The 13,400-nt window shown below is 43.9% G+C and overlaps 1 protein-coding gene across 1 annotated transcript in view; it reads right to left on the bottom strand.

Annotated features, from left to right (window-relative positions):
- Nucleotides 1-7,303: 7,303 nt before the first annotated feature.
- The window catches only part of LOC144040245 (cadherin-12-like), a 97,325-nt gene continuing 91,228 nt past the window's right edge, over nt 7,304-13,400 (bottom strand). Inside the window, exons 11-12 of the mRNA XM_077554293.1 lie at nt 12,147-12,398; nt 7,304-9,397 (exon numbers count right to left, since the gene is read on the bottom strand). Of these exons, the coding sequence (XP_077410419.1) occupies nt 8,892-9,397; nt 12,147-12,398 (758 nt within the window). The 3' untranslated portion in view covers nt 7,304-8,891. The remainder of the gene's footprint in view (nt 9,398-12,146; nt 12,399-13,400) is intronic.

The raw sequence follows: 13,400 nt of genomic DNA, 5'->3' as shown, positions 1-13,400 counted from the left end.
TAAGATTTCTTGTTGGAACTGAATCAAATTACCCACATATTGCGTTGCAGGTGTTAACGTGTGCTGGCTAATTAGAGCCAAGTATGAAAGGTGCGCATTGCACTTGTCTGACTTTGTCTGAAAATAAGGTCTTGAAACAGAGGTGACAAATCCAGGTCCAGAATGTAAAAACAGTTTGGCATTATCCTCCGTTGCTAGTTAGCTAGCTCCCATGGTGCTTGCTTACTTGCTAGGGCGCTAGTAGCTAAGCTAAAGCCAAACTGTGGCAGAGTTTTTACTTTCAGGACCTGGATTTGCCACCTCTGGTCTTGAAAGTGCTTTTCATTGTTATTCTTTGGCCAAACAAGATTTGAGGGATTTTGCGCACCCGAAACTGACCAAATTTGCAAGGTGTGTTCCTCCTGGTAAATCTAATGTAACCCTTAAAAATGGGCTTGGTAGTGCCCCTTGGAATTGTTCAAAATGCAGCCCACAAATCCAGTTGGACTTTTGAGCATAACATCTGGTAGGTTTATCTGTCATGAGGTGACCCGCAATGGAGTCTGCAGAAGACTGGACATTTCTTTTCCAGCAATTTTGGGGTCATTTGACCATTTTCAGGATCCCTCAAAGACAAAATTCTGGACTTTTTGTCAGCTTGATGTGACAAAATTGCAAAGAATTCGAATTGTCGTCATTGCGTGTGGGGTTTGAATACAACAGCAAAGATTGACGAATCGCCGTAAAACACAAACGAGTCTCGTATAACTGAGCTCGTGAATATTTTCACAATTCAGCCCAAAGCAAAGTGTCACGAAGCAACATGGAATTTGGAAGTTATTTTGATCATGAGCAAGACGCACAAAATTGCTGGAAAAGACACGGGACACTTTCCATTTTGGCAAAAAAATCTAAATCAAACCCTTTCCATTTTGGGTTCGAAGCATCCATTTTTGGGTCAAAACAAACAAATACTTTGAGATACTTTGTCTGATTACTACCAAATTCGTAGCACAAATAAAAAACAGACTAAATTGCACTAATATATATGTATATATATATTTATTTATTTTTTGTCGCTCTGTGCTTGTGCAGACCATCGATGGCTTGCTATAAAATAGGAAACAATGTCAACACTTTTTTGTTGTGTTCAGTGTATCTATTTCAAGCGGCTTTCATCTCTAACCCAACCGTCACTTTTCCACCGAGTTCAGCTCAATTTGGCCTCTTAGTTTTATTTTTTTTTTTTGGGGGGGGGGGGGGGGGGTAATCCATCCGTAAACATCCCTGGCAGTTTAACAACAAAGTCAGAGGCCTAAAATCGAGTGTTGATTTTGCCTCTCGACGGGTGAGCACACAGCACTTCCTGGCTGAAAGCAATGAGCTGAGCTCGGTCCATTTGCCGGCGTCGTAATGAGAAAAGCGCAAAAGTGGAAACGTCGGCAGCTTAGCTTAGCGCTGAATAAAGTGGCCAATTTAAGGCCGACTCCATTCCGTCTTTCCGCGGCGTCCCGCGGGCGCTTGTTGAGTTGGAGGAGAGCGCTCCTCATCAGTGAATAAAAGTGACAGCGTAATGACTTTGCTCATTTTCTATTTCTGCTTTTGGCAAAGTCGTTATTAGGCGTGAACCTGTGAATTTAGACGAGTCCGCCAGCACTTTGCCGGGACCAAAACTCCATCTGTCCTATTTGAGGGCGTCAACAGCCATGATTTGCACATTCACCGTTGATTGCGTAATTTTCCCTTTGAGAGATTTCAGAGATTTTAGTTTGACACCTGACTCCAAATGATCAACACATTACATGCTACTAATGCTATAAATGATAATACTTTATACATAATATCAACTATACAGATAAACACAAATGATAGAAATGTGCTAATAATGTTATGTAAAATATAAGTTTGCCATCATCACGATTATATAACTAAATTACTGGATACTTATAAATTAAACAACTATCGATGACGTACACACCAATTATCTCTTTGACTGCCAGACGTTTTCAGAAAAGGGATGCCGTGGGTGCCAGCCGATTTAAGCATTTTGACTGATCTTTCAAGGTCCACAGAAAATTATGTGTTTGGACTATGGAAACACACATACGACCAAATGAAAGATTGGACTCTCATCTTTCATCAGAAAAACAAAGTTTGTTTCTACCTTATTCCGTTTTTCAGTAATCAACGATAGAAAATGGTTAGTTTCGCCTCTGTTTTGAAACAAACGTCTTTTAACGTCTTTGGCACTCCTTCCTAGGATTTTACTAAACGTTATTTAACGTTTTTGGCAGTCAAAGAGTTAATTATATCAAAATATTGAAAGTTTTTGCACATATATATATATATATATATATATATATATATACGTACATTGAACGCATTCTGATTATACGAGCGACCTTATGTCAAGATGTATAAGCACGGAGAAAGACGCTGAACAGCAGTATTGTGCAACAAGTAGTTGGAGAATTTTAATAATTTACTGGACATTCTATAATAAACAAATGAATATGGTTCGTCTTTGAGTGTGAATAATAAAAAAAAATGACAGTGTCAAGGGCATCTGGAGTCTGCCAAAAACGGTTTAATTTAACCGTTTAACATGTTTCCTTATTTATTATAAATACTGCCTATGGCTATTTTTCAAGGATGACCCAAGGTAACAAAAATATGAATAAAAGGGAGGCCAACATTTGAAATGCGCTCCGTTTGTCATCCGTCTCAGTGCAAATCCTTGAATGATTTCAATGGATTTTGCTGATGCGTCTCGTCTGAATGCCCTAAAAACTTTGCCATTCCGCCGTCGCTGGCGTTGGAAGTAAAATGAGGGATTTCCGGCCTCCAGTTGGGAGCGTTAATCGGCAATCGCTTGAATTTCACACATCTGCGCTCGCATCAGGACGTTTTCCCGGCTACGTCGGCGGCATGCAGAGCCGCGCTCGGGGCGGGGATGCGCCGCTCGATCCAATTTGCCCAGTCTGTCGCTGTCAGCGGGTCCAAATTGGATGGCAAAAGAGCCCAGGTGGATAAAGCTCCATAAAAAAACAAACAAAAAAAAAAAACACGACTGACAGTTGGCTCATTGGTTTGGCTTTGTTAGCGGCTACAAGCTAATGTTTGTTTGCAGATTCCTGCTTCCTCGCCAAAAATACCTTCAAAGTTCAACACCACAAAAGTTTAGCAGCATTCCCGCCTTGCTCACCTACCTGTGTCAGCCATGTTGCCGTTCTCTGTCGGTCTGGCCTTCCTGGTTGATCGCTGGTGGGCGGAGCCTCCTGTTGGCACAGCTGTTGGCCATGACAATCAGCAGGCTGAAGGACGGTCGGTGCCGGGTTGTTGTAGCGCATTGCTTGCTTTCCTGTTCTCATATTCGTGAGTGTGCAGTGGAAGCTGCATCTTAAAAATATATATTAGCATTGTTATCCTACCTATATTTTCATTATTGTTTTTTTTTCTCAACTCTTTCTACATTTCTCAACATGTTTAACTCTTTGACTGCCAAAAACGTTAAATAACGTTTCGTAAAATCCTATGGAGGAGTGCCAAAGACGTTAAAAGACGTTTTTTTCAAAACAGGTGAAACTAACCATTTTCTATTGTTGATTACTCAAAAACGGAATAAGGTAGAAACAAACTTTTTTTTTTCTGATGGAAGATGAGAGTCCAATCTTGTTTTGGCAGTATGTGTGTTTCCATAGTCCAAACACATAATTTTCTATGGACCTTGAAAGATCAGTCAAAATGCTTAAATCGGCTGGCACCCACGGCATCCCTTTTCTGAAAACGTCTGGCAGTCAAAGAGTTAATCCATTCCAACTACGACATGTTCCAAATATTTACACTTTGCGTGCCATTATTTTTCTCATTCCTAGCATTTTCCTTCAATTCAATATTTTTCACACCACAATTAGTTTCGATTGAAACATTCAAAACTCATTCAATTCACATTGGAATCAATTTTCAGCACATACGCAATTCTCACGTAACAATTTACTGTCATCACTTTGTCACCAATATTCAGACTAGTTAGCATCTTCTAACCCTTCCTGACAGTAAACAATGTCCCAATGTTACTTTCAACATTGGCTGGAAATCGAAGTTTGGATTCTGGAGCAAATGATCCCAAATCCACGTTGCGCCAGCGTCACGGAAGGGAACGCGGTGCCGCTGAATCCAAACACAGCCCGAGTGCAAGCTTTAGCCTCCCACCGCCAGACGTAAATACCAACGTAATTAGGTTGGGAGAAGCGTTGGGAGAGGAAGACTGCGAGCAGAAGGCGACCCTGACCAATATTATCCGTCTTATTCGCCGTAATCGCATGCACGTTCTGTTCCTGCGAGGCAGCTCAGCCGCTTTCTTATTGGATTTAAAAATAGAACCAACGTTCCCTTGGGCCCGTTCTCGCACCGCGTGTGCGTGTGTGCGCGTGTGCGCTGGTTTCAATGAATCCAGCAAGCGGCCGACTGGATGAGGCCTCAGTTGGTGTTCGTACGCCAAAGTGTCAATCGCACACAATGAAGACTTTCGTAGCTATTTAGCTAACATGCTAACAAAAAGTTGACTTTTCACATACTGTTGTGATGCTAATTTTGTTATGTTGCAACATTGGTTTGCTTTCTTTCAAGTAGTGTTTGACGATAAGCAAAGTTTCTTGGAGGTTTAGTGTCGGCGCCGAAAAGTCCAATTCATAGACATGCGACGTTTTATTCCCGGGCAAAATGTTTTCAATGCCGTCGACAGCAGAGAAGACGTCTTAAGTTATTTCCATGTAAATGCAGCTAACGTGTGCCTGGTGGTTTTGCATGGACGCACAATAGCGAGCGCTAATCCTGGACTTTGAAGAGCAAAGTACACAATACAAAGCAACACAAATGTCGACTTTCAGTACCAGCTATTAGTCTTGGGCACGTGTCATATTTTTGTATTACGTGTAATCAGACTTTAATAAAAAAAATATATTTCAAGACATTTGCAAGTTCAGTCTTCAGTCAGTAGACGACTTTCTCCATTAGCGTAAAATCTTTTTTTTTTTTGTGACCGCAAGCGAACACAGCGTTCTCATACCAGATGTAGCGTTTTCAAAGTGGAAAATCGCAGTCTTTGTTGTTAATTGGTGTTAAACGGCGGCGGCTCAGTGGAAAGTGTTGACTGGTGACGATAGCGACGTCTGACGAGCCGTCTGATGCCACAACGCCGCCGCCGCCGCCGCACACAAATTGAACGCTGTCAATACTTTTGTTGGCGTGCAAACAATGGCTTGCTGCACATTTTTTGACGTTCCCGACAATGCCTTCATTCCGTCCCGGGGGACGACGAACGCTAATTGTGATGATTGACGAAGCGCAGCGAGGACGTTTTTGATTTTATAGACTCCCTCCGCTCGCGGGATTAAGCGGGAGTGAACAATGAGGCTGGACAAAGACGACGGCGCTCGACAGACGCCTGAACCGGCTCCAGGATAAACAGCATCGATGCCATCACTTGCCGCTGCCAGTGTTTGCCGCCCCTCGGCTATTTCGCACACAGAGTCGGCCGTTTCAGTTTAATGCATTGACTGGGGGCTTCTGGCGCCTGCGTTCGCTTACGCTTACTGGGCAGGCGCAATCAGACGCAGGAATGATAGTATTTTTTTGGGGGGGGCTCGTGGTTAACTCTTTGACTGCCAGACGTTTTCAGAAAAGGGATGCCGTGGGTGCCAGCCGATTTAAGCATTTTGACTGATCTTTCAAGGTCCACAGAAAATGATGTGTTTGGACTATGGAAACACACATACGACCAAATGAAAGATTGGACTCTCATCTTTCATCAGAAAAAAAAGTTTGTTTCTACCTTATTCCGTTTTTCAGTAATCAACAATAGAAAATGGTTAGTTTCACCTCAGTTTTGAAACAAACGTCTTTTAACGTCTTTGGCACTCCTCCCTAGGATTTTACTAAACGTTATTTAACGTTTTTGGCAGTCAAAGAGTTTTAAAAAAAAGAAAGAAATAGTGATCAAAATGACTGAATTGTGACTGGCAAATAAGTATTTTCGTACGTTTGAATGTATTTTCAAGTTGTTTCGAATTTGCTTATACATTCAAACATGTTTACATATTGTCAAATATTGCAAATACATTTAGACATATCTGCGAGTAAGTTTGAATGTACTTGTAGGTACAAATGCTAACATCTTAGCATTTTTTCCCCATAATACCACTTTGTATGCACATGCACGAGTCAATAAAAAAAACGGAATTCATACATTACTGACATAATAATAAATCTTAAAAATTAGCGAATGGATATTAAGTATAAAGTAGACCAAATGCTTTTTAAAAAAAAACTTTTGCATGCAAGTCAATACGTCATGGCATTTTTTTCAAGTAACTTCAATCATACTTGCAAATATGTTTGAACATACTTGGAAATACATTTGAATGGGTTAAATGCTAAAAACCTGCGCGTGCGCATACCCTGTAACGGAACTTGGGTACTACAGACATAGTCAAATAAATATAAATACATTAAAAATAATTCATAAAAATGACTAATAAATAAAGTTTACTTGGTATAATGTAGAGCAAATGCTAACAAAAAGAAGCTTTTTTTTTTTTTTACTTGTCTAAACCCCATAGCATTATAGCAAAAAAAAAAAATGCTATTTTTTTTAGCATTTGGTCTACAAGTACATTCAAACGCATTTGCAAATATGTTTGAATGTACTTAGAAATACGTCTAAATGTATTTGTCAGTCAAAAATGTTGACAGCACATCGGCAGTTCCACATTTGCGTATCTGCCGAAGGACGAAATAGTCGCAAGTGAAGACACAGAATGCGACGTTAGCATCTGGCGCTGTCAAGCCGCTCCTCGTATCTTATGTGGGTAATATTCCGAACTGTTGTGTTTTTGATGCAGCAAAATTGCTCATGGACTCAAACTCCAAACGTCTGGCGGCTCGGAAGGAAGGCGAGCTCTGACGGGCGACAGAAACAAAAAAAGCGTTTGATGGCGTTGGCTTCCCGCCCGACCGTCCATTATGTCGTTAGCGCACGCCACAAGGAGGACGCGCGTGCAACGCCGCAGACGTGCCTTTTTCCTCCATTAGCGACAACCTCAGCGGGCTAATTGTTGATTCGTCATCGTTGGGCGGGAAGCCACTCTGCCGAGGATTTATTTCTCAAGTGAGATATGGCAGAACGTCTTATTGCGGGGATTACCCGGAGAACGTAACGTTGTGTTTATCTGATGGGTGACAAGGGAGGTGCGAGGAGGCGTTAAGAAGGTTAATCGCTTGTTGAAAAAGGTTGCACTCGAGTCTGAAAAAACTTTTGCCACAATTTTGTTCAAGTGTGTTTTATTTAAGAAAAATGTGTTTATAACATGACAGAACTGCAGTATTTAGCCCTAAAGTCTCTCTTGCTCTTCTTCTTCTTTTTTTTTTTTACAAGTCTAGTACAAGTCTATTCATACGACCCACCTAACAGGAACATCCATTTTCATGACGCGGGCCTTCGTTACAAAAAGTGTCTCCAAAAAAATAAAAAATTGTAAGACTGCGAGATAAATAAATAAATACACAAGCAACAGAATCAGCCGATAAATAAATAGAAGGATAAATAACATTCAAAACATCTTTGGCCTGACGGGGGGCCACAGGAGTGACGTCGTCGGTCGTTCTGCTCGTGTGGAAAAATATGGGACGTGTGGCGTGAAATCTTCGTTTGAGGCACTTTTAAGGATGTTCACGGAAATGACATCATCTCCACCGATACGCGTCAACAACATTCAAACTGAATGAATGACCTCATCGTGACGCTGGATGCGCTCAACCAGCAATTTTTTCCCTTTATTTATTCATTGTTGTTTTTTTTTTTTGTTTTTTTTTACAATTGTGGGACCGATCATGAAAGACAAAACGGGGGGGGGGGGGGGGGGGGGAAGACGGAAAGGTCTACAGCAGGTATTTCAGGACATCCTCGGGTGTCAAAATGTCAGACAGGAGATGAAAAAGTCACAAGAATAACATTGATGTCAAGTTTATTGAAAAAATGCCTCGCCTCTCAGACGTCAGATAAAAGTCAGCACATGTCAGCAAAAAGCCTGTCATTTTTTTTGGAGTGCGGAATTGCACCACCGAGTTTAGGCAAAACCGTTTCAGGGAAACATCTGTCAAGTCCACGGAACGACACCAACGACCGTCACACAACAAAACTACACCGACGGGAACTCAAATATGTTGAGTCGTACGTTTACATGCCGTCAATAAAGGCAAATATTGGCAATATTCAGGTTTTGAAAGGCCACGTCAACATGCACAAAGCCAAATATGACCGCTGGGTTACACTTTTTTGTAACCGGAATTCTTGTTCAGAGAAACACATTTTCCGTCTGGGGTCAATTTGCATTTGACCATTTAAAAAAATATGCCGATTTTCACAAGTGACTTCTTGTTAAAGATTAGAAAGCTCTTCATATGAAAAGAAAAATGCACTGAGCGGTCACCAACGTCTTACAAATACAATGATGCCATCTAGTGGCAGAAAAATCACCTCCGCACAAATCGCAAAAAATCACTTAAGGGGCAGAACATTTAAACTGTTAAGATCTAGACGGACGACTTTACGTCATTTGTTCAGTGTTGTCCCGTGAGACGTGAAAGATATTTAGCAAAATGTGAGGTCTTGACTTACTTGCGGACGCGACTTGACAGATGTTTTCCATGAAGCATTTTGGGGTTGGGGTTATTTTGCCCACGTTCGATACCTGCGATGAGAAATCCAATAAACTTGACAGATCATGTCAAAAGATTCTTTGATCTCCTATCGGACGCGTCACCCCGACAGCCAAAGACGTCCCAAAATGTCCGCCGTGCCAAAGTCGGCATCAGCAACAAAACAAGGTAAGACGTTTGCTCCTGGAGCGGCCTCAATGCCCCGTGTTCGTGGAGTCCGAGCGGGCTTCCGACTGCTCCCCGAAAATCCCCGCCAGCGTCTTAAAGCGGGGCCCCCACTCGTTGAGGTAATCGTAGTCCTCCTCGGCATCGGCGGCCAGCGACTCGATGGAGCTGAGCGACTCGGCCACCGAGCCGCCGCCCTCGTAGGCGTACGTGGCCAGCGAGTCATACGGCGGCGCCGAGTTGTCGCCGTCGTGCTCCTTCAGCCGCTGGTTGATGAAGGCCCGGATGTCGGCGCTGTCCTTGGAGGCGGGCGCCCTGGGGCCCCGTTTCACCTCCGGCTTGACGTCCCGGCGGAACAGCTTGTCCTTGACCACTTTGGGGTTGCGTAGCGTTCCCATGTCAAAGGCGTGGGTGTCCTCCTCGCCGCCGCCTTCGTCGTCGTAGTGGATCACGTTGTCCCGGATGTCCTCCTTGGACGACATCAGCGTCTCCTTCTTCTTCTGCCGCTTCAAGCCCACGTAGAGGACCACGATGACTGGGGGGGGGGGGGGGGGGACACCAACACAGAAAAGAATGTTCACCTGAATTGATTTCTGTATCACTGGACTGTGTGAAAGGGGCTCACATAATTCATGGACTGGCAGCCATTTTGACTGAAGCAACCCCCTTCGCTCCCAGCTGGTTTACTGGATATTGACGGATTTTGCAAGATTTCTATTGCTATAAAAACATGGAAGCTACCAAAAGAAAGATTAGAGTCTCTACTTCCATCATCTATCTCTCTAATTTGCTGTCTTGAGAGGGAGCGGTGGAAGCGTTTAAGAATAGGAATTATCCATAGATGTGATTGGTTGTTTGTCTCTTTGTGCCCTGTGATTGGCATACAGTTACATGAGACTGTCATGAGGACAAAAGCCATTTATCAAAAAGTAAACAATGGATGGTTGAGCGACAAAGATTTTACAATGAAAATAAGGCATCTGTGTTATTATTAAGACCTTTGAACAGCACGTTTAAGTTTGTCAGCCGGCCGAAGTGAAGCCAACATGCATGAAGCCTCTTGAACGACAGGTTTGTTGACTTTTGCAGAAAAGAGTTAAAAAAAAAAAAACAGCTTCCGGCGATGTCGCAATTGCCCACGTCTGACATTCTCTTTGACTTTCACGCACGTTCAGCCTCGCTTGAACCTTGCACACATTTGACCCGCACGTCTACGCTCACTAGGAATTGTACTTGTCTGGTCGCCCCGAGCGCTTGAAAAAGAAATATATAAATAAATAAGTACAAAAAAAAAAAAAACATTGTGGGCGGCTGCCCGGAATTCATTTGGAGGTTAAACACGCGAGACTTCCCAGGTTGCGTGAGGTTGTGCATGTTGTGTCGTACAGCACACGCTTTTGTGTTACCAATTTAATGTGGAAAAAAAACACACATGATAAAACTGCAGGTGCAAGCCCAACAGAAAAAGAAATAAAGAAATAAATGGAGAAACTCAAGCTCTAAGTAGGTCTCTTCCCAGCTCACTTCCTACCCTCTCTCTCTCTCTTTCTCCTTAAATGTTTTGCCAAAGTGTAGTGTAGTGTGTCAGCGTCCCCTAGTGGTCGTTCTGCAGAACACAACAACAAGCCATTGCTTACATATTCATGTCTTTATGATCCAACCTGGCTCAAGCGTTATTATCGGAGGCTTGAGAACGCAAATCGCTCATCGCCGCTAATCCTGTTCCGGAAATTCAACGCAAAGCGCACGTCAGTCATTTATGATGAAAGATTTTTAAACGTGTGATGAAAAAACGAGAGCGACGCGTTGCTTGTTTGTTTCATAGAATAACTTCTGCATTGATTTCTGCGCTTCCTTTCATGATGAATGTGATGAAGTTGGGCACAAATGTTGTTGTTTTTTTAACTGAGGTTTTTAAAATTTTATTTCATCACCATACGATGCCCACACATGATGAGAAAAATCTTACTGGGAATTTAAGTATCAGGCAGCGTTTAGTTAGTTCTATGTTGTTGAAATTGGTAATAACAGGGTTGCCAAAGTTACCTTAAACTTACTAGAATGATGACTTGCTTTTAAAAGTAACAAAGTTACTGCACTGATTTACTTTATTTGGTCTCTAAAGTAAGTTTGATGATTAGATTACAAGTTACTTTATACTTACTTTCAGCACACGTCAACAACTGGATTTATTGCAAGTGAGATTCTAACATTAATATTTGAGGATAAAGTTTTTCTTTTTATTTCATTTTTTTTAATACAATATTAAAATAATGACAGCCTTTTGACTTAACATAAATATTAGTCTTTGTATAAAAAAAATGAGACTTTCTTTGAACAAATGGTCTAAATGTTTTTATAATTTTTTTTATTAGGGATGTTGGATACCACTTTTTTTCAGACTGGTACTAGGATGAATACTCACCTCTTGAGTAGTCACCGATACTGATGCCCCCCCCCCCCCCCCCAAAAAAAAAGAGACCTACATATCCCAATATAGCATTTTCCTTTGAAATGGCATAAAATGAATGGCAATTTTCTACGATTCTAATTTCTAGTTGCTAATTGTAAAATGGCCACAAGAGGGCAGCCCTGGCGAGTACCGATACTGAGGACTTCTTCTTTTTCTTTGGGCTTTTCCCTTCACAGCCAATCAGTTGCCTCCATCGAACCCTGTCCTCTGCATCCTCTGCTCTCGCGACCTTCATGCCCTCTTTAACTACATCCATAGTACCGATACCTTAAAATAAGGCTGGTATCTTTTATGATGATGATGATTTTTAAATCAGGGCGTGTGCTATTGGGCAACGATGTGTCCATGGCGGGAGGAAAGTAAATAAAGTCAAGTTTGAAGGCCCGCCCTTGAACGTCACCAGCGCATGAACTTGTCCAAAGCAATGAGCATTCAGCGTTCATGCTTCACAAAACAAGGCCATAAAGTCGGCCATTATGTCGGCCTCCCTCGTATGCAAATGAGCTTGGACATTAACAGCTCGTACGGAGCGTCACGACCTTGCGGGGAACGCATACAGGGAACGTTGGTTCCGGGTCGTAGAATCCGACCCCCCCCCCCCCCCCCCTCCTTGACAACATTGAGGAGCCGTTTGGGAAAAGATGACGATCGCCTCCTCCGGGGGCGTCTTTGGGAGTTTCCACTGGGTTGCTATGGCAACAAGCGGTCTTTGAAAAGTGCTGGAGCACACACACACTTGACGATGCAACAACGGCGACATCACGCACACACAGAAGCGAGACTGGAAGATGGCGGCGGACGCGGAACTGACCCAGCAGGATGACGATGCACAGCAGGATGGCGACGAGCGCGCCGGTGCTGAGGCCCACCGGCAGGAAAATGGCCTCGGCGCTGCACGTCAGCAGCGAGCCGTCGGCCGCGCAGCCGCACACGCGGATGGTCAGCGTTCCCGTGCTGCTCTTGGACGGGTAGCCGTTGTCCTCGATCACCACCGGCAGCTGGTAGATCTCCTGCCGGCGCCGTCGGAAGCCGCCGCGCTTGGTCACGATGCCGGCCGTGTTGTCTGGACGGGAGCAGACGACACCGGGTTCAGTCGCGTCCAATCGGGAACATTTACCTGGCAAAAGCTGTCAGTCGGGTTTTGGACGACGGCGTATCAGGGCCACGTAGAAAGATATTGTTTTTTTTTTTGGGGGGGGGGGGGGGGGACTTTAGAAAGTGGCAAATTTGTGAGAAAAAAATCGGAAATGTGCAAGCTTATAAAGTGGCAAATTTGCAACTTTGTGAGGAATAAAAACGACAAAGTTTATAACAAATCTTTACATGAGCTCCTGTTGGACAAAAGCAAGTCTTGCAAGTTTTTCCCCTTCAAATTTGACACTTTATAAAATCGCAAATTTGCCCTCTCAAAAAACAAAAAAAATGATACATGGCATGTAGCAAAAATACAAATAAAAACACAACCCCCCCCAACAGCGATGATAGCCAAGCAGGAAAATTAACAAGCGGCGACGGCGCGTGAAGGCGATGGAGGCGGACGTGCCGCGTAACACCCGGCAAACGTGTCAGACGGGAGCGGCCCGCTTCTGTGGGCTCGGGCCGGACCGCCCGACCGCCTGTCACGGCCGCTTTGTTCTCGGCAACAAGGCCGCCTCTCGCTCTTGACAGGAGGTCGGACGTTTTAGCGCACCTTGCGGCGTTCTCTCTTTCTACCTCACAATCGAGCTGCCGCTGGCGCCGCTCGTGTTGACTTCCTGTCCCTGCCCATCACGTCTCCAACGGCATCACGCGCTTACAGAGCCCGCCCACAGGGAGCACGCGGCTTCCGAAAAGGTAAAGGCGAGCCGAGCGTTGGGATGCGAGCCGGTTACGGGCGGCCGACGCGTCCCGCTTCCCTCCGGCGGACCTCATCCCGACGTGTCCCACTTTCCCACTTCAAAGAGCTCGGCTATTCAAGCCCTCCACGCCGAGCCGACGGCCGGCACCGCACCTTTGAGATATTTTTAGCGCCAAGCGGTTTGACATCACTGTGGGGGCGTTAGCGGTCGCTATCGCTACAAAAAGA

Source organism: Vanacampus margaritifer, chromosome 20, assembly GCF_051991255.1.
Source record: "Vanacampus margaritifer isolate UIUO_Vmar chromosome 20, RoL_Vmar_1.0, whole genome shotgun sequence".
Taxonomy (NCBI): Eukaryota; Metazoa; Chordata; class Actinopteri; order Syngnathiformes; family Syngnathidae; genus Vanacampus; species Vanacampus margaritifer.
Note: the sequence above shows the minus strand (reverse complement) of the source record. Positions and strands in the feature narration are given on the sequence as shown.